Genomic DNA, 26,777 nt, shown 5'->3' with positions numbered 1-26,777 from the left:
ATAATGCAGGGTCTGCCAAAGAGAAAAACACAGAGAAAGAATGACTTCTGACTACAGTCAGAGAAACAGCAGACACAAATACATGGAAGATGATAATGAAGACAACAAAAAGGCCCACACTTCTTTGAGATGAAGAATGGTAATGAAAAAAATGCTACCATTTACTGAGCACATTATATGTACCAGATTATCTCAAATAATCCTCCCAATATTGCAGTGGGATAGTACTTTATGATGGTTCAGAAAGAATAAGGAACTTTCCCAAGAAACACAGCTAGACTGTAGTTATGCTGGGCTTCAAACCTGAGCAGTACCATTTAACAACTGAGCCACCCCTACCAGGCATGTGCCCTGACTGGGAACAAACTGACAACCCTTTGGTGCATGAGACAAAGCCCAACCAGCTGAGCCTCACTGGCCAGAGCCCAAATAGTTAAATCTTTTAAAAATAATAAAACACTTATTATTTACAGTTTATGCTTTCCTTGCATTTCTAGCTTAATATGGTTTCCCCCTAACTATTTATTGCCTTAACACAGTACCTCAAATGATAAGGGCAAGAAAAGTACAAGGAAGATGGTGAGAGTGTGTATTTTATGCAAAAATTAAATAACAACTGATAATCCCAAAAGAAAAAAAGGGGACTTTGGATTTTCTTAAACTGCTAATAAAGTGCTCAAAACTATTAGGGTTTGACACTGTGTCTTTTCAGTCAATCGAAGAAATGATCAACTGTGTACTCACCACACTGAAATCAAGACTGTCTTCAATCCATTTTTGCCCATCTCGGAATTCATCATGGAGTCCCATGATATAAAGGGTATCCAAAGCATCTACTATGGTAGCACCCATTTGTGAACTTCCTATATTTGGAGAGGAAAAACTGTCATTAAAAAGATGGCCTTCCCATAAGGCCTATTGTAATATTTTATACTAGAGGCCAAATGCACGAAAATTCGTGCAAGAGTAGGCCTTCCTTCCCCTGGATGCTGGCACCAGTTTCCTTCCAGCACCCGAGACCCAGGCTTCCCTTCTCCGGCCACCGGCAGGCACGGGGACCCAGGCTGGCTTCCCTCGGGCCGCCCGCAGGCACCCAGGATCCGGGCTGGCTTCCCTCCGGCCCCGGCTTCATCAGGAAGGACGTCCAGAATGATGTCCAGAAGATGTCTGGTCTGATTAGCATATTACCCTTTTATTATTAAAGATATAAAAAGCCAATAAAAGTAGGAATTTAGGACCCAAAAGAATATCCAACATGGTTCACTTTTCTCTAAGAATAGATAATATACATTGTTTAATATATCTTCCTAAAGATGGCATATTGACAACTAATGAGATTTTTAAAAAACCAAAATTATAATTATCCTTACTTTTCTTCTTGGTCATAATATGAGAGCTATCTATTTAAATAAATTAGGTTAAATAAAAAAGAGGATTAATTTAAGAAATGGGGAGGTTGATTCAAGATAACAAGGGATGGATGGGAGAGAGAAATCGTACAGTGGGGACTTGCTATAGTTCTAATAAATATTAATCATGCTCTGTTAACCATGATTAAAGAAAGCACATTCTGATCTGTCTGGGAGTTGTAGGCCCCCCAAACCTGGGAGTTAACCTCAAAATGGGGTCTATTCTCCTTATCCAAGAACTGCCTATCATCATGAAAAGATTAGCAACCTTCTTGGGAAGCAATGGAATCCCAAGGCATCCCTCCCCCCACCCCCCTGCCTGTAATCTGTAACCATTTTACCCATTTTTATTCCATTTGGATACCCACTTATTCCTTTTGCCTACTTCCACACATAACCTTTTTCCTTCCCAATATAAGTAGCAGGCTTATGGGGGAGGAGGGGCAGAGCAGATTTCTGTGGATGACCCGCTGCTCTCCCATGCTGCCAGCAATATTAGAAAATAAATATTGGAAAATAAAAATGCTCATATATGATTCAACTCTATCTCTGCTTAACTGGCTTAAGTAGTGACAGGCAGTCCAGACCTATTTGTTGTCCGGTTTCAAGACAACCATGCTCTCCTGGTACAAATTCATAGAAAAGGTAAAATATCTTTTTAAAAATAATACAAGTACAACAAGGCTAGATAATCATGGAACAGAAATTGCAATAATCCTTAACAATCAAAAAGCAGGTTGATCATACTGAAAAAGGAAGTCATAAATCAAATGTGAGTGGAGAAAATCAAAATAATAAGATTTACCCATCTTCAGGAAAGAGATAATCCTAATCTTAAAGGAAATGTTTCCACGAGGGAGGAACTAATTCAAAAAAGCTAGCTGAGCCTGGCTGGCATGGCTCAGTGGTTGAGCATCGACCTATGGACCAGGTCATGGTTGGATTCCCAGTCAGAGCACATGCCCAGGTTGCAGACCCTATCCCCAGTAGGATGCATGCAGGAGGCAGCCAATCCGTGATTTCCTTTCATCCTTGATGTTTCTATCTCTCTCTCTACCTCTCCCTTCCTCTCCAAAATCAACAAAAGTATATTTTTTTAAAAAGTTAGTTGATACCAAAACTAGATATTAAAAACACGTTGTAAGAATCAAGCCAATCTTACTAATGAATATAACCGCAAAGATTCCTGAATAAAATATTAACAAACATAGTAGCATAGAAAAAGAATAAATAAAAGGGATCAATTGGGTCCTCCCCAACTCCAGGAATGCAATTATTATTTCTATCTTCTGAGAAGAAAAACCATCCACACAGCTTACTATCTACATTAACATAACTTTATTATTATACTGTCTTCATCAAGAGTTTACTGTTCCAGGAGTCTCTTGTTCAGAATGATGAAAGTTGCAAAATAATTTTATTGTTCACTCCAGGAACTTCCTGAAAGACCGATCAACTCTTCAACAGAAAGTATCACAAGATGGATTACACGCCAAAGCTCTCAACTCTTTGCCTCCAAATTTCCTGCTTACCAATCCTAAATTATTATATCATGATCCTTATCTGATCATCATAAACAAGCTTCCTCCAACTGAAAGGCCCATCTTAAAAAAACAGATTTTAAATCTCAATAAACATCTCAACTTTTTCCTTCCCCATCTGACAGGCTACTAAGGCTCTGCTGAGGTAGCTGAGGTAGTGATCTACTTTACAAAGTAAGCATTAAACAAAGATAAAGTTTTGTCTTAAGTTTTCTTGGTGATATTTTAGGAGTCAGCATTTGACATTACTTAATTTACTATTTTTTCTTCTCTTTCCTTTTTTCTTCTGGTCCTTTCTCTACTGGGTAAATAGTGTTTTCTTCTGAAAGTTTATAGCTATACAACTGTAATAGAAAAATTTTTTTAGTAAATTAATTAAAGTATATCTGAAAATCTCAAAAAAAAAAAGTGACAGGCTTGCATTTGAAAAAAATTAATGCTTTGATCTAGTAAAAAAACCAAAACTATACAAATTCATTCTTATAATGGTTGTCCTTCACTACACCACATTTTCTTATTCATGTGCTCCTAATACTTTCTTCAACTTATCAAGTATCCGATATAATAAAAGGCTAATATGCAAATCGACTGAACAGCGGAACCACCGGTCGCTATGACTCGCACTGACTACCAGGGGGGCAGACGCTCAATGCAGGAGCTGCCCCCTGGTGGTCAGTGCGCTCCCATAGGGGGAGCGCTGCTCAGCCAGAAGCTGGGCTCACAGCTGGTGAGCACAGTGGTGGTGGCGGGAGCCTCGCCCACCTCCATGGCAGCAATAAGGATGTCTGCCGGACAGCTTAGGCCCACTCCCCGTGGGCTCCCGGACTGCGAGAGGGCTCAGGCCGGGCTGAGGCCCCCCCCCCCCCCCCCCAAGTGTACAAATTTCATGCACTGGGCCTCTGGTATCTTGATAACAAGACAAGTACTCCACCACATTCTGGTAAATTCCTTAGTCTTCTCCCAACTCCATGTTGATATTAACTAGAATGTTCTGGGTTATTACCGACATACTTTCCTTTTACTTTTCTTGTTCCTCAGCTTTTATTAAGATAATAAAACCTTTATTAAGTGATTTAATCACCCATATATCCCTATCTCTTACATAATCACTTAAATATTTCTCTTTAGTATTTTGTCCAAAATATTTATCATGCTTATTTTAAATCCTTAAGAGTACTAGTTTTTGTTCTTATTTCAAAGTTTATAGGTAGTTTTAGGTTTGTGCCATCGGCTAAAAGCCCCAAGGCACAGACAGGCAAAATTATTAAAAGATATACACAGCTAATTTTGACTACTAAAACTTCTGCAGATTGCATTTTCAACTTTGTCTACCATTTCACTATCATTTTCTTCTCACACTGGATTTTTCCTGTGTGCCGATATTACCTTTTTCTATCTTGAAGGATTCCTGAAGCAGTATAGAATAGTGGTTATAAGCATGGATCTTAGCACTAGAATGTTTGGATTCAAATCCTGGCCCCATTATTTCCTAATTGTGTGACCTAAGAAAAGTTAGTTGACCCTAAATGTGCTTTGGCTTTCTCATCTGTAAAATAGGAACAATAATAACAGTCCCTGTCTCATAAGGTTGCTGTTAGTATTAAATAAGTCAAATTCACATAAATCTCTGAAATAAGTCTGTGGCATATAGTATGTTTATTAGATGCTCAGGCTGCCGTAACAAAATATCATAGACTAGGAAGCATAAACAACGGACATTTATTTTCTCATAGTTCTGGAGACTAGAAATCTAAGATCAAGGCTCCAGGTTTTGGTGAAGGCTTTCTTCTTGGCTTGTAGATGTCTACCTTCTCACCATGTCCTCACATGGTTTTTCCCTGGTGCGTGTACATGGGGAGAGCGCACTCTGGTGTTTATTTCTCTTCTTTTAAGAGGCCCCACACTTACGTAACTTAACCTTATTGATATTAGGGTCCCACACTTACCACCTTATTTAACCTTAATTAGGCTTAACTTCCAATTAGGCTCTATCTCCAAATATATATTGGGTGTTAGAGCTTCAACATGTAAATTTGTGAGAGACACAATTCAGCCTACAGCAGAATAAACTATATAAATACTATAGATATTTTACTATTAATCTGTATATGACTATTGCTCTAAAGGAAAACAGAGTCTTATTCAACAAACCAAATTACAGAATCTAAAGCACATTACTGACCTCATGTCAGATTGGTAAAAGAAGGTAGAACATTTTTAGGAAATATATACTTAATTACTTTTCACTGAAAAAATAATCCCTCTGAAATGGAGGACCACTGGGGAAATCCTGCTTCTATACCCGGTTAACCCAGAATGAAAGGGCTTCTTTTGTAAAACCTCCCTTTCCAACACTGTAACTTCCTTTAACTGTTATGATCTCACAAATAACTCCCAGTGTGCCCAGTAAACCAATTTAAGTGCTCCTAATGGCCAGCTAGCAAGAACTCTCCTGACAACAATCTGAACCTGCCAGGCCCCATCATCACTTACCAACCTAACCAAACAGTGATCTACAAGTTTACATTTGAAGAAGTCTGACAAAATTACCAAAAATTAAAACTGCCCTTCATTTTTTTAAGTTTCTATTATTTTTTTAAAAAAACATTAAGTCAAAACTTCTCCATTAGGATTTAATAAAATTACATTCACTTAAGAAACATCCCTTTTGCTCACTTAAAAGATTTGTATTGACTTCTAAGGAATGAAATTTTTAAAGTTACATGAAAGCTCATTTATCTTCTGAATTTAAATTCAGCAATCTTTCCTTACACAGTTATTGCAATGATTATATGAAATAATATGTGGTTTACCTACTACCTAGGTAAATATGTTTACCTAGAACCAGTATCTAGTTGATAAATGTTAATACATTAAATGTTCTGAGAAAGAAGGTTTAAAAAAAACAAGCAGAGGCCCTGGTTGAGTAGCTTATTTGCTTAGAGCACTGTCCTGATACACCAAGGTTTCCAGTTTGATTCCAGTCAAGACACATACAAGAATTAACCAATGAATGCATAAATAAGTGGAACAACAAATCGATGTTTCTCCTTCTCTCTCCCTTCCTCTCTAAAATTTTAATTTAGAAAATTAATATCCAACTCTGTTTTCAGTACACTTTTATACTCCAACCCTTTAAAAGGGCTCACCCTTTACCACTGAGTTTAATTCAACGGGATATTTACTTGAAGAGAGGATATTTATTTATTTATTTATTTATTTATTATTGCAACAAGGATGGTCTTCATTAGGAGGCTGCTGAGGGGCAGGGGCTGAGGGACAGGATGGGGTGGCCAGGCCCAGTTGCAGGCTTCAGCGACCTCTTAGAGCTGGGAACAAGGTCCAGCAGGCCCAGGCGACTCCGCCCTGGTCAGGGTGTGCAGCAACTCAGGCCTGGTCAGGCCACTGGGAAGTAGTGGGGGAGCCGCTGCAGGTAGATGTTTTCGTCCTTCTCCAGAAACACACAGATGATCAGCCGGTCCACCTTGTCCTTGTGCTGCTCCAGCCACTCGCGCAGCGCGACCAGCACTGCCTCTGCGGCTGCCTCGTTGGGGTAGCCGAACACTCCGGTGGAGATGCAGGGGAATGCGGCGGAGCGGAGCTGGTGCTCCAGCAGCAAGGCGAGGCTGCTCAGGTAGCAGCTGCGGAGCTTGGCAGCCTGGCTGGCGCTGGGCGCTCCGCGGACGATGGGCCCCACCGTGTGGATGACATACTTAGCGGGCAGCCGATAGCCACCAGTGATCTTGGCCTTCCCAGTCTCGCAGTGCTGCAGGGTCCGGCACTCCGCGGTGAGGAGCGGCCCGGCGGCCCGGTGAATGCAGCCGTCCACACCGCCTCCTCCGAGCAGGGAGTTGTTGGCGGCGCTGACGATGGCGTCCACCTCCAGCTTGGTGATATCACCTCGGAACAGGGAGATCTTCTCATTGAGATGCTCGTCCTTTTTGTACTTGGGCTCCTCCACCTTCGGGGTCAACCCTTCCGCCGTCTCCTTCCAGGTCGGGATCTTGTTCAGCCTGATGAAGTCCCGGCAGAAGTAATGCTCCTCCCGCTGCTTGTCACTCAGGCCCTTCAGAAAGGATTTTGCCTCCTTCCAGTTGGTGCAGGTGTTCGGGTCCACCTTCGCCGCCAAGGCCAGGGGGGCCCAGGTGCACACCCCAGCTCTCCGCCCCACCGCCAGCGCCTCCCAAGCCCCAACTCCCGCTGGGGTCCGCGTGCGGGGCCCGTTGGCGTCAGGGGACGCCGGGGGACCCCACGCACTGCTGCGGGTCCGCTTGGCACAGGCTGAGGTGCCTGGCCAGGGGCGTGGGGCGCCAAGCAGCTGCCCCGCCAAACACAGCTGTGCCAGGGGGCCAGGGACTCGGCTCTGCAGAGACATGAGCCGTCGGCCAGGAGTGGCTCCCGCCCACCTGGAGTTCCGATACCAGGTGGCGCGTGCCAGCCCACAGCGACACGCTCCTAGAGGATCTAATTTTAATTAACCATTTAATATAATGGATTTTACTGCACTAATGTCTCACATTGTGGCATCTACAAAGCAATGGGAACTTTTCCATCTGTAACCTCTGCTGAGGAAATATACTTATTTCATTAAGTGATCTCTGCTAAATTAAATGTCATATAATGAGATCTCTGACATCTCATTATAATTTTAAATTTTAAATTAACAAATATTTTAATTTTTTTTTCCATTATTCCTCCATCCCAACATCTTTCAAACCTAGGAAAAATTAACTTTCCAGTCATTTTCTTTTTTACAGAAAGCATCCAAGCAAAAAAAAATTGTAAGAGAATTACAGCATTAGAAAAATTCTTCCATAGTTTTACAAAGAAATATGCTGCTATTTGAAGTACTGTAGTGATGTGTTACAACTAGTAGAGACAACTATATTGTATATGACTAGTTTATGTGCCTTGTTACCCCATTAGTATTTTCACCTATTTTTATTTAAAAGATATCCCTCACAACAAGATTTAAAATAGTGGAAAGAAGTGAAGATTCTAAAAATAATTTTTATAATTCTCAAACTTATCATTGGACTAAGTAAAAGATGTTAATTAAGTTAGTTAAGTAAGTTAACTTTGAACTGAGAGGTTTAACAAGTGACTGAACTCGAGAGGCAGAAGGTTAGAGAGAACTCAAGTCGAACACAGCTCTTCCCCAGACTTCCATCCACATCCACATTGTTCATTTTTCCTTTGTAGCTGTGAATGTACAACATAACCCACTCAATTTACCAAGTAGATCACCTTGGGCATGTTAATTTTTTTATGTGTAGGCATCCCTCATTTTATTGAGCTTTGTATTACTGTGCTTCACAGATACTGTGTGTGTTTTTTTACAAATTGAAGTTTTGTGGCAACCCTCTGCCGAGCAAGTCTATCAGCCCCAATTTTTCCAACAGCATTTGCTCGCTTCACATTTTTATTATTCTCATAATATTTCAAACATTTTCATTATTGTGATGATCAGTGGTTTTTAATGTTACTCTTATAATTATTATATGGTGCCCATATAAGATGAAAAAGTTAATAAATGCTGTGTTCCACCAACCAGCTGTCCCCCGTCTCTCTCCTTCTCCTCAGGCCTCCCTATTCCCTAAGACACAACAATTTAAAATTATACTAATTAATAACCCTACAATGGCCTCTAACTATTCAAATAAAAGGAATAGTCGCATGTCTCAATTTAAATTAAAAGCTAGAAATGATAAAGCTTACAGAGGAAGGCATGTTGAAAGCCAAGGTAGGCTGAAAGCTAGACCTTTTGCACCAGTGAGCCAAGCTGTGAATGAAAAGAAAAAGTTCTTGAACGAGATAAAAAGTACTACTCCAGTGAACACGCAAATATTAAGAAAGGAAAACAGCCTTATTGCTGATATAAAAATTTAGTGGTCGACAGATCAAACTATATATCTGTGTATTTCAAGGCAACCATAACTAATCTTGACTGAAACTTGAGAAAAAAATACATGTTGCTTCAAATTATAATTCCATTCCATAGAAATACTCAGGGTTTAGAAAGTATTTAAAAAGTTAAGTCTTGTTTTAAAAATGGACATAGAAAATGGAAATAGTAATCAGAAAAAGTAAACTTACCAAATATATTAGTAGAGTGTCCTTTCTTTGCAATAGGTCTGAGTTCGTTATGTCCCCATCCATATATCCTATAATTATCCCAGGCATGTTTCATCATCTGAGAAAAGAAAAATTATAAACCATTAATTTACATTATTCACACTGTTATCTTTGTATTTTATGTAATTTAAGGATTCCATCCTATATCCTTACATATTCTCCTATATCTCCTACATTAATCAACCTTACTCAGAATATGTTATTCTATTAACATTTGTATCAGTGTGAAGTACACATGATAATGTTTAATCTCAGGATCTATGCAACACAAGGAAAAATTGAGTGTAATAGTAAAGTCCTTTTATATTTAGAAGGAAGGTATCTGTTTCGCATCCTTTCTTTTAGGAACTGCCAATCCTTTTGGGAACTGCTCTCTTCCCTCACTGTGATTATGATAGAGCTGTCAATCAAGAGGCTCTGATTCCACAACCAATTAACACAGCCTGACTAGAGAACCCCTTACCTTTAGACCAAAGATCAGCAAACTCTTTTCTTTAAAGAATTTTAGGCTTTGCAGTCCATACAGTTTCTATAGCAACTACTTAATTATGCTGTTGTAGCACAAAAGCAGCCCTTGAAAATACATAAACAATGAACATGCCTGTTCCAATTAAAACTTTACTTTTAAAAAATAAAGGCAGAATTTGGCCCGCAGGTTGTGGTTTACCTACTCCTGACCCAGACAAAGTGATTGTATACATGTGATTCAAGTAGGGATATTCAAGTCCTTTTATACATATTATTATAAATGATAGGAGACAGAAGGCCTCTCTCATTTTGCAATCTCAAACTCTAAGAAATATATAATCCTGGAGCTGATGGAAGCTAACTCTCTCCCAAAATGGAGAAACTAAGTAATGAGAGAAAGAGACAGATACATATTATTGACAATAACATCTACAGACTTGGATTCAGCAAAGCTCGAAGCTCTCAGAGCCATTAAGCTAATAAATATTTTTATATCAATAAGGTTGAACTTTCTTACAACTCAGAAGTCTAAGCAACACAATAACAAAGTATTTATTTATATACCAATTGAATTATTTAATAGTAGACTGTAGTATATCAAAAATTTAACAGTACACTATTCATGAAAACATTTCTCAATTTGCTTTTTGCAGTCAGCCTTATTCTTCACCAAAAGTAGACAAGGACATTACAAGGGAACTAAAAACCAATATAAAACACAAATGCAAAACTACTGAACTAAAAATTAGCAATATATGAGGACATAATGATCAAATGCAATTTAACCCAAAAATATAAGATCAATTTAACATTCAAAAACCAATCAATATAATTCACTATGTTAACAGAATAAAAAGAAAACCATCCTCCAATAATCTTTATAGGTGTAGACAAAGCATCTGACATAATTAAACACCCACTCACGATAAAGACTATCAATGAACTATAACTACAAGGAAACATCCTCAATGTAATAAAGGGCATTGTCAAAAAAACTATTTCTAACAACATATTTAATGTTAAAAGACTAAATGCTTAACCCCTAAAATTGAGAAAAAAATCAAGTATGTCCACTCTCACTACTTCTTTTCAAAAATGTACTAGCAGTCCTAGAGAGTGCAGTAAGGAAAAGAAAAAGAATTAAAGACATAAAAAGCAAAAAGGAAAAAGATAAAAGTTTCTCTAGTCACAAAGGACATGACTCTGTACAAGGAAAATTCTAAGCAATCTTTTAAAAAGCCACTAGAACTAATAAATTACTTCAGGAAAATAACAGGATAAAAGTTTAGCAAACTAAACTAAAATATATTTCTATGTAATGAACAACAGAAATAGAAATTTTAAAACAACTCCATTTTATAATAGCATCAAAACACATGACATACTTGGGAATAAATATAATAGAGTATGTGCAATAACTATATACTGAGAATTACAAAATATTGCTGAGAAAAATTAAAGAAAACCTAAAAAAGTGGAAAAATATGGAAGACTATTGCTAAGATGACAATTTTTCCAAATTCATTTACAGATCAATAAAATCCCAATAAAAATCCAGCAACCTTTTACTTTCACAGAAAAGTTAATTATAGAAAGGCAAAGGACCTAGAATGGCCAAAACAATTTATATAAAGAATAAAATTGGAGGATTTATCTGATTTAAAAACCTACTATAAATCAATCAACAAAGTGTCATATTGGCATTAAGGATAACTATATAGATTAATGGAATAGATATGAGTCCAGAAAGAGACTCAACACCTACTGATTTTGTCAACTGATTTTGAACAAAAGCATCAAGATAATTCAATCAGAAAAAAATAATCCTTCCAACAACTGGAACAACTAGAAAGCCCTAAGTGAAAAAAATAATGTAAGACCTTTACTTCTCATAATAAAAAAAATTAACTCACAGTATAACACAGACTGAAATGTAAAAACTAAAACTAAAACATGTGCCCACACAAGACTTGCACACAAATGTTCATAGCAACTTTATTCATAACAGCCAAAAACTGAAACAAATGTTGAACAAATGTTCAACAGGTGAATGAATATAACCATGGTATATTCATAAAAAGAAATACCACTAAGAAAAAATTACCTTTAGTGCATCTGCACAGATAAATCTCAAAAACATGCTGAGCAAAAGTCCAGCAACAAAATATCACAGACTTTATTATTACATTAGAGGCCCCTTGCAGGAAGATTCCTGCAATAGGGCTTCCTGCTATGGTCTCCGCTGCCCCGCCTGCTTCCCTCCCTTCTCCGCAGCCCTGCCGGCTTCTCTCCCTTCTCCCCACCCCACGTGCTTCCCTTCTCTGCCGCCCCGCTTGCTTGCTTCTCCGCAGCTTCGCTCCCTTCTGCAGCACTTGGCTTCTTTCTACGCTGTCTTCAGTCTTTTCTCTGGCCTGTATATGCAAATTAGCCGCCATCTTGATTGGGTAAATTTGCATACTCGCCCTGATTGGCTGGTGGGCGTGGCTTGTGGGTGTAGCAAAGGTACAGTCAATTTGCATGTTTCTCTTTTATTAGAGAGGATTTGAGTGAAACTCTAGAAAAGGCAAATCTAATCTATAATTACTAAAAGCAGATCAGTGGTTGCCTGGGACAAAGGAATCAGGTGGACTGACCTGAGAGGACAAAAGAAAACTGTTCTGAGATTACGGAGTTTATGTTAACAATGTGATTTATGGTAGGGGCCTTGGACCACCTGGTATTAGCCTGACCTCTGGAGGAGTTGGAGAACTAAGCTCAGCCAAGCCTACATAACAAACCTCCAATAAAAGCCCTGGACACCAAGGCTCGGGTGAACTTCCCTGGTTGGCAGCACTTCATGCACACTGCCACACATCATTGCTGGGAGAACCAAGCACTGTCTATATCACTCCAGTGGGAGAGGACAACTAGAAGCTTGCACCTAGTCTCTCCTGGACTCTGTCCTATTTGCCTTTTCTATTACTAACTTTAGTTTTATTGTAATAAACTGAAGCAACAAATACAACAGCTTTGCTGAGTCCTGTGCGTACTTCTAGCAAATCAATGAACCTTTGGGTGGTCTTAACATACAGCTATCTATCTGAATTATTATGTACATGAGAAAGTATTTCAATAAAATCTAATGACATCTAAAAAAAGCAGGTCACCCATCTTATAAAATTAACAACTACCTATCAATGTCTCCCAAACACTGTCCAAAGAAAGTGCCTTTGTTTTGTCTGGACATAAAACAAAACATCAAAGGTGAGGTAAAATCAGAGTAAAGTTCTATTTTGATTCCATCAAGGTCATCTTACCTAATAATAGACAAACATGTAAATTGACCATACCTCTGCTACACCACCAGCCAATCAGGAGTGATATGCAAACTCACCCAACAAAGATGGCGGTTAATTTGCATACACAGGCACCATGGCGACGATGCAGGCATTCTGCCCTACCCCTGGTCTCTCAGGGCCTCTGGGCAGCATGGGAAGGCGGGGCCAGGGCAGAAAGAGGCGGCTCCCAGGGTGGAAAGAGGCAGCTCCAGGGCCTGAGCAGAAAGGGGCTGGGCCAGAGTGGAAAGGAGGTGCTGGCAGCCAGGGAAAGGAAAGCCCGTTCTAGCACGAATCTTCGTGCATCGGGCTTCTAGGCCTATCTAATAATAGGGTAACATGTAAATTACCATCACTCTGCTACGCCCACGATTGGGTGGTGGGAGTCGGGGGGGCGGGACTCGGGGTGGCCTATCCGGCCGTTGAGAGGCACGGATCCGCTGCCACTGAGGGGGGCCACCCTGCTGTTGAGAGGCGCAGGGGGCAGGACTCCCACCCCCTGTGCCTCTCAACAGCCAGATCCGCGGCCGCTGAGGGGGCCTGCCGCGGACACCCAGCTGCGGCTCTCAACGGCAGGGTAGCCAGGTGTCTGCGGCAGCCCCCCTCAGCCGCTGTTGAGAGGCGCAGGGGGTGGGAGTCCTGCCCCCTGCACCTCTCAACAGCAGGGTAGCTCCCCTCAGCGGCCGCGGACCATCAAAAGTGGGGGAGCTGGGTGCCTGTCTGCTCTGGGTGCCTGTCTGCGCCGAGCCGGAGGCTTCTGAAAGGCCTGGTGCACCAGCGGACAGGCACCCAGCTCCACCGCGAAAAGCGAAAGCGTGTAGGGGACCCTACATGTGCATGATTCAATCATGCACTGGGCCTCTAGTATTATAATAATTCATAAGGTCAAGCTTAAAGTACCTGCTAAATCATTCATATTCATTACTAAAATATATCCATATAGATACTTGAGTATTTGAACTAAATTTATTATCTTATTTTATGATAAACAGTATCTTTGGAATATTGTTGATGCGATTACACCCAGACAAAATCTACATAGGCAGTACAACTGCAAACTCCACCAGAAATTAGCCAAAGTTTTAATTTACCAAGTTCATTTGAAATATTCACTAAATTACACACCCACACACACACACACTATGGTATTCTCTTTATCTCCAAGTCATTCCTAAAATAACAAACTGAAAGACTTCTGTGACTAAATAAGTATAAAGAATTCTGAGATCAATCCCTCCCCATTCTTCAGTCCATTGAGACTCTTCAGAAAGAATGTGTTCTTAATCTGTTGTCTAGTTATAGGGTTTCATGGCACATTCCCTAAAAGATGACAGATTTGCCCAGTGGGCATGGCTCAGTGGCTGAACGTCAACCTGAACCAGGAAGTCACCGCTCAATTCTGGTCGGGGCACATGCTTGGGTTGCCGGCTCAATCCCTGGTGTGGGGTATGCAGGAGGCAGTGGATCAATGGTTCTCTCTCATCATTGATGTTTCTATCTCTTTCTCCCTCTCCCTTCCTCTCTGAAATCAATAAAAATATAATTTTAAAAAAGATGACAGTTATAAAGCTAACTCTTCAGAAGCATGTTTATGAGGAGATATGCATAGTATACAGCAGAGTCCCTTATAACTTAACACTAAAGAGATTTCTTATTCAATAATAACTTATTTATAAATCTATTCTACATTATTTATAAAATGCTGACTATCAAAAGATCTCTGAACACAGGGAGAATGATGTAACCATCCAAACAACATTATAGCAAAATTTCAAGTGACCAATACTTAGATTATAACACATATTAAAAGGGAGTTCTAGCCCTTACTGTCAACTTGGAAAATGAACTACAACTATGACCCAAAAACAAACAAGACCAAAGCATAAATGGTATGCATATATATGTATGTGTGTGTATGTCTCCAGTCAAATATATGTATCTATAACCACTTCATATCATAAATCTCAGCTTATTATTACCTCTTTAATTTTTTCCCTTTTCATTCTTATGTCATTATCTTCTGGATCTCCACCATTTATTCCTGAAAGGTTTGGTATAGGGACTGGTGGTAGTGGCTTTTTCTCTTTCATCTTCATTTCTAGGACTACCTTATTTTTCTCTGTCTGAATTTCTGCTCGTATTTCCTCTCTCGACTTTTTTAATTTTTCTTTTGCTTCTTCCAGGGCCTTCTCATGATCGGCTCGAATTTTATTCCTCAAACGTTCCTCTTCTTCCCTGTAAGAGGAGGAGAAAAAAAGACTGCTTAGAATGTTCCTTAAAACCTCCAAGCTTTAAACATGAAACTTAAAGTTTCCTCCACCAAACCCAGACAATTGATTCCTACTCCTACCATTGAAAGGCAGCAATGATCTGTGAGAGACTCATATTTATCTGCCCAAAGAACAGGATAAATATAACTTGGTATGAGCTCTGGATGCCAAAGAGCTAACACTTTACACAATGGAGGAAGAGGGAACCTAGAAAGAAAGTTACAATTTCAGGGCCAATGAAAACAGAGAAAACAGCAATCAGTAACTTGTAAGTAGACACATTTAAAAAAAAAAAAAAAAGGAGGGAGGGGAAGAGGGAGAAAGGACGAGAAACATACCAGTGAAAAACTAGCGGAGAGAGAGAAAATTAAAAAAATAAAGAACTCAGTATCAAGATGGACAAAAATATAAACAGGGTCAAGGAAAGAGATAAGCAGAAAAATAAGATGATGGAATTTTTTTCATTTTGTTATATAGTACATCATACTCTTCTACAACTTTTGCATTTTGGAAATAACATGGAGCTTACAGCACAACAGTTCCCAACTGGTGTGGGCATGACTACTTAAAAGTCTCTTGAGCCTTTGTTAAAAATACAGATTCCAATTCAACAGGTCTGTGTGACACCCATAAATTTATATTATTAAGGGGAGGGAGCAGTACTGGCCCATTTTAAACCACTGCACAGAAAATGCTAAAATGTACAGTCTAAGAAGACTATATCTACATTTCTAAATAGCACAACACAAGTCAGAACTTCATCACTGTAATACAGCTTAGGGTTCTTTGCAGTTTACTTAACATTTCTTAAGATGTTAATATGTAATATCCTATCTAAATTCAGAAATTCACCAGTATATTAGTAGTAGAATCCCTTCTCTTCCTATAGAAGTCAAATGGCTCTGGGTATTTTATCTTTCTATTGTCTAACAGCAAGGCAAGGACGGCCCTGTGATCTACACCTAGGAAATCAGACGCTCTGGCTGAAACTACAGATCTGTAGTAAGTGGCATAAAGGAACAATAACTCAATTTTACAAGTCACTCAGAAAGCAGAGGAATCTAGTGACCAGAGGCAGCGAAGCCATAACCAGCACTCAGTGAAAATGAACTACAACTATGACCCAAAAACAAACAAGACCAAAGTAAAATAGCATAAATGGTGTGCATATATGTGTGTGCACTGACAATGGTACATTAACTGTTCCTTAACCTTCACTATGGTTCTGCATACCTGCCTTCCTTTAATGCCTGGATATCTTCTAAACCTAGTTCTCCAGATCTTACGTCAATTCTGAAAGCCAACCAATATCCTTCCAATAAATACCTATTTTACATGCATTACAGCTGGTTTCTACTATATGTATCCAAGATTCCTCTCCTTCAAGTCAATGTGCTAAAAACAAGAGAGTCATACAGCACCAGTGAGTAAACCAAAATTATCAACTCTAATTCCGCTCTTCCATACTCTACTTTATGATGCCGGGACTTATAGACTCAGCAAATTACCTCTGTCTCTTTTTTTGTCAGCTTGTTTCCTATTAGTTCAACCCATAGGTTTGATTCTTATTAGAATCAAACCTATGAACATATGAAAAAATGTTATACAGCGGAAATGGCATCACAAATCTATGGGAAAGGACACACTCTTTAATAAGGAGCACAGGAACAAGTGGACACTAGTATAGAAAAATATAAATTCAATCCTAACCTCATCATACACAAAAATCAAAACCAAGCTGTGAAAAACAAAACTTTAAAACTACCAAAATTTAAAATAAGACTATAACTTCAGGGTAGAAAAGCATTCCCTAAGCAAAATCCAAAAAGCAATCCTATATAATAAAAAAGTAATATGCAAATTGACCCTCACACCCCTGCAAAAGATGGCCGCCCCCATGTGGTCAAAGATGGCCACTACAAGATGGTCAGCAGGGGTGGGTAGTTGTGGGTGATCAGGCCTGCATGGGAGGGCAGTTAGGGGCGACCAGGCCGGCAGGGGAAGGCAGCTGTGGGGGGAACAGACCTGCAAGGGAGGGCAGTTGGGGGTGACCAGGCCGGTATGGGAGGGCAGCTAGGGGCGACCAGGCTGTCAGGGGAGGGCAGTTAGGGGCAACCAGGCCGGCAGGGGAGAGGAGTTAGGGGCAACCAGGCCGGCTGGGGAGGGCAGTTGGGGGTGACAGGGCCGACAGGGGAGGGCAGTTGGGGGTGACCAGGCTGGCAGGGGAAGGCAGTTGGGGGGGACCAGGCCTGCAGGGGAGGGCAGTTGGGGGCGACCAAACTGGCAGGGAAGGGCAGTTGGGGGTTACCGGGCTGGTAGGGGAGGGCAATTAAGGGTGACCAGGCTGGCAGGGGAGGGCAGTTGGGGGCAATCGGGTCGGCAGGGGAGCAGTTAGGCATTGATCAGGCTAGCAGGGGAGTGGTTAGGGGGTGATCAGGCTGGCAAGCAGGCGAGAGGTTGGGAGTCAGCAGTCCCGGATTGTGAGAGGGATGTCCGACTGCTGATTTAGGCCCAATCCCACAGGGCCTAAACCGGCAGTCGGACATCCCCCGAGGAGTCCCAGATTGGAGAGGGTGCAGGCTGGGCTGAGGGGCACCCCCCCCCCCCCCCCGCCGCCCCAGTGCACAAATTTCGTGCACTGGGCCTCTAGTAATACCATAAAGGAAAATATTGACACTTTCAATTTTATTAAAATGTGACACTTCTGTAAAACTAAAGATACCATAAACAAAGTATAAAAATAAGACACCCATTGCAAGAAGATACATGTAATGCATCTACCTAAGAATTCATCAGGATGTATAAATAATTCCTACAAATGAATTTCATAAAGGAGAATAAGCCGTAAGAAAAAAAGGCAAAAAAAAAAAAATGTGAGTGAACAAAGGCTAGGAAACCCAAATAACTAATAAATATGTTTTAAAAAATATTCCACCTCACTCAGTAATGAGAGTAATAAAAACTAAAATTGGCATCAGATTGGTAAAGATTTTTTAAATACACAATACCTTGGTTTGCAAAGATGCAGGTGTACAAACCGGTACAACTACCGTACAGACTAATTGAGCAACAAAATTTAGAGTCAATAATGCACATACTTTACAACTTAATAGTTTTATTACTAAGCTTTTACCCTGGAGGAAAAACTCAGCGGGGGGGGGGGGGGGGGCGCGCACAAGAATACATGTACAAGAATGTTTTTGTAGCAAAAATATGGACTTAACATAAATATTTATTAACAGGGGAATGTAGAAATAATTTGAAGTTTAAGCATGTATACCTAAAGTAGATAATTGAACCACAGCCCAATATATTAACATACATAAATCCTTAAAAAAAGTTGAGAAAAAAAAAAACTTGCAGAATTATATACATGTTTAAGAACATACAAAACAATATATATTTATATGTAATTTATATCAATATATATATGCTGTAGAAACATAAAACCATGTAATGTCAAACTCTGAGGTTTACCTCAAGAAAGGTGATCTTCAGCTGAAATTTTCAGATTTGAAGTAGTTAATATGACATTAATGTTATCTATTAAGACTTTTATGTATGCTTATAACTTTTTAATAAAACAAGAATGGTATAGAAAATATATACTAGATACCAGAACATACTATTATATAATTATGAAATTAAAATAGCATGGTGCTTTTAGGAATAGCCAGAAAAATCCATGGGGGTGGGTGGGGGGTTTAAAAAAGAAAAGAACTCTGCACATATAGTGATATATTATCATTTAGTTAGCTAATCCCCTGTTGACAGACATTTGGATCATTTACAATATGTCATGTTTTGGCTTCAGGGAACATTCTTGTACATTACTTTGTGCGCTGATGTGAAGATTTACCAAGAATAAGTTCTTATAAGAACTGCTGGATCAAAGAATATGTACTTTAAATGAGCTAATATTACTAAATTGTTCTCCACAAGAATTCTATTAATTTAGACTTACACCAACAGTCTAAGCACAGGATGAACCAGCTGTTCACTGCTCACCACACCCTAGGTATTACCAATCTTTCTAAGTACAGAGAAAAAATCTAGGTCACGAAAAAGAAAATGTTTTATAATGGCATCACAAATTAACGGAAAAATTATTCGCATTTATTATAATATACATAACAGATATACACCAAACAGATACAAACTTCCTATCAGATACCACCTTACTGCCAAGTATTGAAGGGGTAATGTATGCACACATTACTTTATAAACTTAACAAACATAACCATATAGCTACACAGAAATGGTTTTAGATACATAAATACATAGAATTGAGCCAGATCTCAATTTAGCACAATGATTAGCGTATTTTTTTCAGATGCCAGGGTCTAGTTCCTCATGGAAAAAAAGCTGCAGGAGCACTGCACCTTACATCCAGATAGCCTAGTTCACATGCCAGAAATGCGTAAGTTAATGGCATAATGCTTATTGGGGGGGGGGGGGGGGGGGAGGAGGAAAGATAAAACAGTAAGTTATCTGAACTCTTGAAAAATACCATGACCTAAACGCAGGCACCAGAGCCTCACCTAGGTAAGAAGAACCCCTAGAATCTGACTCCAAAGATAATAATATATGCTTTAAGAATGATGTTGAGATTTGAATCTAAGATTTAAATGTTTCAGTCATGTCTGAGTCAAAATTAATCATCTACATTATTCTCCAAAAATCCCCAATACTTCATATAATGCTTAGCACATAATAACTAGTCAAAACATTTGCTGAATAAATATGACCAATATTCTTTAAATGATAACAGCAATATCACTAAGGAGACATCAAGAAACCTGCATAAGTAACAGAGGTTGATTTTATAGACAGGTAAATGTCAAAAATATAAAAAGAAAACTGCACACATATTCTTTGTAGTCTCCAGAATACTTCATATCCTTTTTTTAAAAAACGATGTAACTTGTCTCTAAAGTTCTTGTTAAGATATGAAGAACAAAAGAGAACACTGTCAAAGATATCTCTCAACGTTAACGTTAGGAAATTACAGTCTTAAATCAAAGAAAATGTCACAAGGTCTGAGGCCTGAATTACTAAAGGACTCTTGTTTTTCACAAAATCTATCCTACTATCCTATAGTCTTTGATAAATTAAGAGATGTAATTGTTAACCAGGCTCAAAAGTGACACCTGGAAATACTTCTGTAAATATACCTATTACCTTCAGGCTCGTATATAAAATGTTCAATAAAGTTTACTTTTAAACTTATGAAAAATAAGAATGTATATAACATTTCACTCATTTACTTTTTAAATTGGTACAGGTTTCATTATATAAATAATCATATGCAGTAGTCTCCCCTTATCGGCTGGAGATACATTCCAAGACCCCCAGAGGGTGCCTAAAACCATGAATAGTGCCAAATCCTATACACATTGTTTTTCTCTATACACACATACTTTTTCACTTAAAGAAAGAATGTTATGGCTTTTCTTTGGCATATCCGAATTGTCAGTATCATTACTCTTTTGCTTTGGGGCTATTATTATGTAAAACAAGAGTGACTTGAACACAAACATTGCAATACCAGGACAGCGGATCTGATAACTGAGAGGGCTACTAAATGACTACAGGTAGTGTATACAGTGTGGACTCACTGGACAAAGGGATGATTCACTTTCCAGGAGGGACAGAGCAAGATGGAATGGGATTTCATCATGCTACTCAGAAGACACACAATTTAAAGCTTATGAATTGTTTATTTCCGAAATTTCCCATTTAATATTTTCTGACCATGGGTGACTTCAGGTAACTGAAACCACAAAAAGCAGAACCATGGAAAAAGGGGGTGGGGGGGGTGGGGGGGGGGTTGGTGGAGTCTACTGTAAATAAATTCTAGCCATTTATAAAATGATTTTTTAAATCTTAATTTTTTTTTCAAATTCACATAGAGCAAAGGCAAAATAAAAGAAATAAATACAAAAGAGTACAGAAGTTAAAAATGATGGCAAAAGTTCCAAATTAATTTAATTACAAAATAATGGCATGAAACAATTTTAGAAGTAACTACTCCATAAGGTTCAGCCAAAAGTCAAAGAACAAGCAAGCAAATAATAAATTAACAAGATTGAGAAAAGGAAAAACCCCCTCTCATTACAACAGTGCGTTTTCCCAAGTATTTAACTCAGGCTCACAACTGAACCTACGCTTTCTCAAAAACTTTATGCTTGATAAAAAGTTAAAATAACGTCAGCCGAAAACAACTCAAGCATATGATTCTTATCACACACTGAAAAACTATTGTAAGAAAAGAAGGGAAAGATTTAGCAAGCTAAAAAAAAAAAAAATGTAGGTTTGAGAAAAGTAAATACTTTCTCAAACTCTTCTTTTGATACAAATTACATAAATGATTTAAAGAGATTGTAACTAAAGCTCCCATTTTATCCCAATTTGGCCAAACTCTCCCAAGAGGTGACTTCAGATTTGGTTATCTGAAAGAAAGTGAACCCTTTAATTGATCACCTTCTAATAGTTACCTGACACATTCCACCTCTCAACTAAATATATATCAGGGTAAAATTAAATTTTAAAACATAGCCAGATCTAGTCTACATGACTCTCAAAGTGAAACGACAAGATTCAATGGCATTTTAACTTAACTGATTCCACATAGAGTACCCAAAGACATCCCCTGAAAATAACAATCAGGATATTTTTGCATGTTAAGAAATGATGTCAGGCCAACGTGGCCCAGTAGTTGAGTGTCGACCTATGAACCAGGAGGTCACAGTTCGATCTCCCATCAGGGCACATGCTGGGGTTGCAGGCTGGAACCTCAGCAGGAGGCAACCTCTGATCAATGATTCTCTTTCATCATGGTTGTTTCTCTCTCCCACTCCCTTCTTTCAAATCAATATATACACACACACACACACACATATATACGTGTATGTATACACACACACACACAAACACACACACATATATTAAATAACAGGTATATTCTGCCCATCTTTGTCTTCCTAAAAAGCTAAGATTTACTACCAAGTTTTAATTACAAAGTCAGAGAAGGAGAGCCCTTTAGGAGAGGACAAACCCATAGAAGCTGTCAGAATTCAATATATCTATTTCACCGGGTGTGCAACACATTCTTAATAAATGAAGACACAACATATGTCAGGATTTCTTTAGGTTTTCTCTGGACACACAGGTTTCTCCTGTATAAAACGAAGGAGCTGGACTTTAAATCGGACTCTAGGAGCCCTTCCAGTCTATGGTTCTACTAAACCAGTTTTGAAAATAACAAGTCTCACAACTCAGGGAAAATGACATTTTACTGAAAAAAAGGAAAAGCACACACACGACAGATCTGATGCAATAAATCACATCTTGCACCGCCAAATAATGTTACCACCACCACTTCTGAAATAAACCAACCTGTGTCTAGGTTCATCAGGTCCGTGAATCAGGAAGACTCCAGGGTTTTTGGCCCCTTTGTTGGCATTTACGTGAGGAATGAGCACATCTTCCAAACCCAGATCAAAGCGTTTGTGTTTGGAAGAGTCGGGAAGGAAGAAGAATGCCCCAAAACACAGGGTGATGAAGGCACTTAGAATGAGGAGGAGGATAAACTTCTCGGAAAGTCTCAGGGTAGCTCTGTGATGCGGGAAGGAAGGCGGCCCCAAGTTCAGGGGCGGTATCCTTCGTCCAGACAGGGGCAGCAGGGCCGGGGCAGTCATCGTTTACGCTCTGGGACCAAAGATGTCATCAAGTTCTCATCTTATGTCGAGTGCGCGATACATAGAACCACCTTCAAAATCTTGGCAAAAAAAAAACACGGGGAAATTCAAATGCTCTCCTCGTCAAGGATCGCTGTGCTTTTTTTTAACAGGGCGCCTCTTCACGCTTGCCCAGAAACATTCAGGAACATGCGTGGCCCCCCAAATTCACCAGCTGACGTCCTGTGGTCGCTCCTTGGCCATGGGTGCTCAGGACCTCGTCGGGGTTCCCACCAGCGTCCTCCTCATGCCTCGGGGTGGATCAGGCAGGCAACGCCGCAGGAAGGATGCAAGGTGGGTTCCTCCATGCCGGCGCCCAGCGATGCTCCAACGGGGTCTCCCGCCCCCAAAGGCAGCCAGGCCGGACCCGAGGAGTTAGAAAAGGGTGCCCTTCGCCTCCTCGGGCGCTTCGGCCCCAGAGTCTCTCACCCTCGGCGGTGGAAAAAATCGGGGTCTCCTCGGAAGTCGGCCAACAGGGAGGGCGGTCTCTCACCTCGCCGGGAAGCCGACGCCGCGGCGCCGGGCGGAGAGGGCAGCGGGTCTCGGACGCCCGCGCCTCCCGACGCGGCCCCAGCTCCGCGGAGAGCTCGACGCTGCCCACCGGCCGGCCGGCGCGAAGGGCATCCGCGTCCCGAGCCCCAGCGCCCCTCCCGGCCGCCGCCGCGTAGCCGCTGTCGCTACCGCGCGGCTCGGTCGGGAGCGGAACTTCCTCCTCGGGCGGCCACTGAGGAGCCCGGGCGTGTGCGCGGGGAGGGAGCGCGGGCCGCCCCGCCGGCTCCTCCGCCGGGCTCCTCCTCCTCCTCCTCCTCCTCCTCCTCCTCCCGGCGGCCGGGGGAGTTAACCCGGGCGCCTGCCCCCCGAGCGAGGCCGCCGCTGCCCGCGCCGCGCCCGGACGCGCAGACCGAGCCCCCGCGGCTCCGCGGCGGGGAGGAGAAGCCGAGCCGCGGCCCCTCGCTCCGAGAGCGCGGGGGCCGGCGCCTGCTCATTCCTCGCTCGGCTCCGAGGAGGCGGCGACCCCGAGCGCGCGGGAGCAGCGGCGCCTCGGGCGGGGGAGGTCGGCCCCGGCCGCCGCGAGGGCCTCCTCCGCGCCGCCTCGGGTCCTCGCAGCGGCTCGCTCGGAGGCGGCTGCGGGAGGGGCGGTGCGTCCACGCGGTGCGGGGCGGCGAGCGGGCCCGGGTCCCCGCCGCCTCGGGCCCACACCCGTTGGGCACACGCGGGAGAGGGGGCCGGGCCGGGCGGGGGGCGGCGGGCACGCACTGGCCTCACTGCCCCTTCTCGCGAGTGGGCGTCCCCGGGCGGCGAGTGCGAGGTGCGCGCGCACGCTCCCGGCCCGCCCCGCCCGCCGGCCGCGCTCCGGCCTCGCGCCGCTGCGGCGCCCGCGCCCGCGCCCCCGGAAGCTCCCTGCCGCCGCCGCGTGGGCCCGCGAGGGAAGCCGGCCGCCCGCCGGCGCTTCTCCGGTAACTTCCTCGGTGCCGAGCGCGCGGCCATCGGGGTGGGGAATGGCCCCGGCGCTTGGGCGAGTGAGAGGAGGCTGGGTCGCGGGGGTTCGCCGCAGTTGAGTGTCACTGGCATTAGGGGGTCCGGCGGCTAAGGTCTCCCCTTTACTAGTACTCTTGCCCTGGTTACCGACCAGGGGTTCCTAGGGCCCAACGAGAAGGTCTCAAACTTCCTCCCCGCGGCCCGCGTGCACGGAGCTGGGCACCCGAGGCCTCAGTATTGAGCACCAGCCCTGTGCCAGGCTCTGTGTTAAAAATAAAATGGCCACCTTGCCCTTTCCATTAGGCTTCCTTTCCGAGGAATCTAGGACAGCAGCCCTCCCCTGGCCCAGGGTCTGGAAGACACCTCTGGTCATCTTCACAGCCCTCACCCCCGCCCCTCCCGTGGGAGAAATACTGAGTGTTAATGAGGAGGTGCCAGAAGCCCGAAGACAACAGTGCTGTTTAAAACCAGGCTGCAAAGCTGTCCGAGTGGATTCTGTTATCCATAGTATTGAGTAAAAAAATATTTTATATATATATATATATATATATATATATATATATATATATATATGTATATATATATATATATATATATATATACACACAATATATATATATATAGTCTTGCTTCCAGATTGTGTTTTATTCTGATATTAAATTGTCATCCTCTCTACACACCCTTACTGATGACTGGGAATTAGAGAGGAGGCCCTTAAATGGCAGCGAGGGGAAAAGTCAGCCGTAGGTTGAAAAACAAGCAAAATATCCTCATGTTCATTGGCACAATTCGAAGTACATTCCAGGCTGCACTATTTCCAGAAGCTCAGCATATCTACCTACCTACCATATGACAAAAGAAGCCATTGTCATGGACCCTGCTTCACCAAATCAAAGACATCCATCCACGCGTTAAGGGCCAGCGCTGATGCTCACCCAGTCAGGCTGGCAGTAAAGAGTGCCCAACCCTAAGGGAGATTTCTGCTGGCACTTGGGAAGCGACTGTAAGAAACTTCTGCCTTCCCAGCGTGCCTTTCTACAACGTGTCAATTTTATGAGTTAGGCTTCTAATGCCGAGCCTCTCTGAAAACAAACACTTTGGTTTCCTACCTTCGAGGTCATTATTTTCCACAAAAAGAATAGGGAAAATAAATATTGACCTCTGGATAAAATAGCGAGTTATGTGAGTCTTGAAAAGTAAATACTATCCAGGTTGACACAAATCATTAACCAGGGAGATAGCTGAAACCTGCCATCACCTAGCTGACAACTGTGACTTAAGCAGGTTCAACCTACTAGCCAGAGAAGAAGGCTTATTTGTGCCCCTTCCATTTTCTTGCCCTTGCCTGTTTTGCCAAATTCATTTTTCCTTCAGGAGAGTAAAAACACCCTTGTTTAAGTTGGGGGTTACTGCAAAAAGTCCAAACGCAGTCTGCAATTCTAAAGCCATTGACGATGGTATCAATTACTTTTATTATAATCCTACACCAGCATCGCATCAAAGGGTATGGTGTGTGCGTGTGTATATATTATCTTCTAGAGACTAAGTCTGTCTGAAATGAGTTTTAAAATAATCAGTACTGTTTTGTGTGTGTGTTTTTTAAAAGAAGTTGCTAATATGATTTATGAGCATATAAAAATATGCATATAAAAAAACAAAAGAGAATACTTGAAAAATACTATAGCTGTTATGTTAAAATGTTGGTATTACCTATAATCCTCCCCCCCCCCCCCGGGTGCTGTTTGTGTTACTTTTATAATTAAATAAATAAATGATTTTAATGAAACTGGTACTTGAGAAAGTTAAGATCAGATTTCAAATAGGTGGACTCAGTTTTATCAAGGTGAACGCATGAATGGATCCATCTGAGAGTTACCAACACAGAAAGTACATGAAATAAATCAATAAGTATATATGCAACAGGGAGAGATCTCATTCTAGAGCGTCTAAAGACAATTTGTCATCTTCCGAGAGTGGTTATGCTTTGATCAAAGGCATGTTCAACATTCCAAAGTGGCCACAAAGCGGTGATTTCCCTTTTACAAATCTATACAAATTAAATAGCATTTTAGGAAAGTAAAAGTATTAAATTCCTAACCAAGCAACATTTACCCCCTACATATTTCAGTTTTATAGGACCATTCCTGAGATTCACTTATGTATTACAATATAAAAATGACTTGTATTTGTTCAATCATATGTTTACTTTTCCATTGTTGAAACAATTTTAACACCCAGTACACACACACACACATTTCTTCTAGCTCTGTGTTAATGAAACTAGATTCATAGGCTAGAGGGGAAAAGATACAGTTGAAAAAAGAGTCTTTTTGATTTACTTATATAACCTATTCCTTCTTACTATCAACTAGTTCCCAATATATCCAAGGAAGATGTTAGAGAAGAAATTACCAGACATGA

The 26,777-nt window shown here is 41.3% G+C and overlaps 2 protein-coding genes across 2 annotated transcripts in view; both read right to left on the bottom strand.

The window, feature by feature from the left end:
* MAN1A2 (mannosidase alpha class 1A member 2) overlaps positions 1–24,116 on the bottom strand; it is a 67,839-nt gene extending 43,723 nt beyond the window's left edge. Inside the window, exons 1-4 of the mRNA XM_079761072.1 lie at positions 22,537–24,116; positions 14,847–15,102; positions 9,047–9,143; positions 745–863 (exon numbers count right to left, since the gene is read on the bottom strand). Coding sequence (XP_079617198.1) covers positions 745–863; positions 9,047–9,143; positions 14,847–15,102; positions 22,537–22,838 — 774 coding nt within the window. The 5' untranslated portion in view covers positions 22,839–24,116. The remainder of the gene's footprint in view (positions 1–744; positions 864–9,046; positions 9,144–14,846; positions 15,103–22,536) is intronic.
* On the bottom strand, positions 5,359–9,027 carry LOC307093201 (ADP-ribose glycohydrolase MACROD1-like). The gene has a single exon (XM_079761073.1). It carries the CDS (start codon positions 7,323–7,325, stop codon positions 6,348–6,350), a length of 978 nt encoding a protein of 325 aa, XP_079617199.1. The 5' UTR covers positions 7,326–9,027; the 3' UTR covers positions 5,359–6,347.
* Positions 24,117–26,777: the final 2,661 nt, after the last annotated feature.

Source organism: Cnephaeus nilssonii, assembly GCF_951640355.1.
Source record: "Cnephaeus nilssonii genome assembly, chromosome: 21".
NCBI lineage: Eukaryota > Metazoa > Chordata > Mammalia > Chiroptera > Vespertilionidae > Cnephaeus > Cnephaeus nilssonii.
The sequence above is the reverse complement of the archived record's forward strand: the minus strand, read 5'-3'. Positions and strand labels throughout refer to the sequence as shown.

What these genes read in the sequence shown, in the direction of transcription:
- LOC307093201 (XM_079761073.1), bottom strand. Translation starts at nt 7,325, where the DNA reads ATGTCTCTGCAGAGCCGAGTCCCTGGCCCCCTGGCACAGCTGTGTTTG.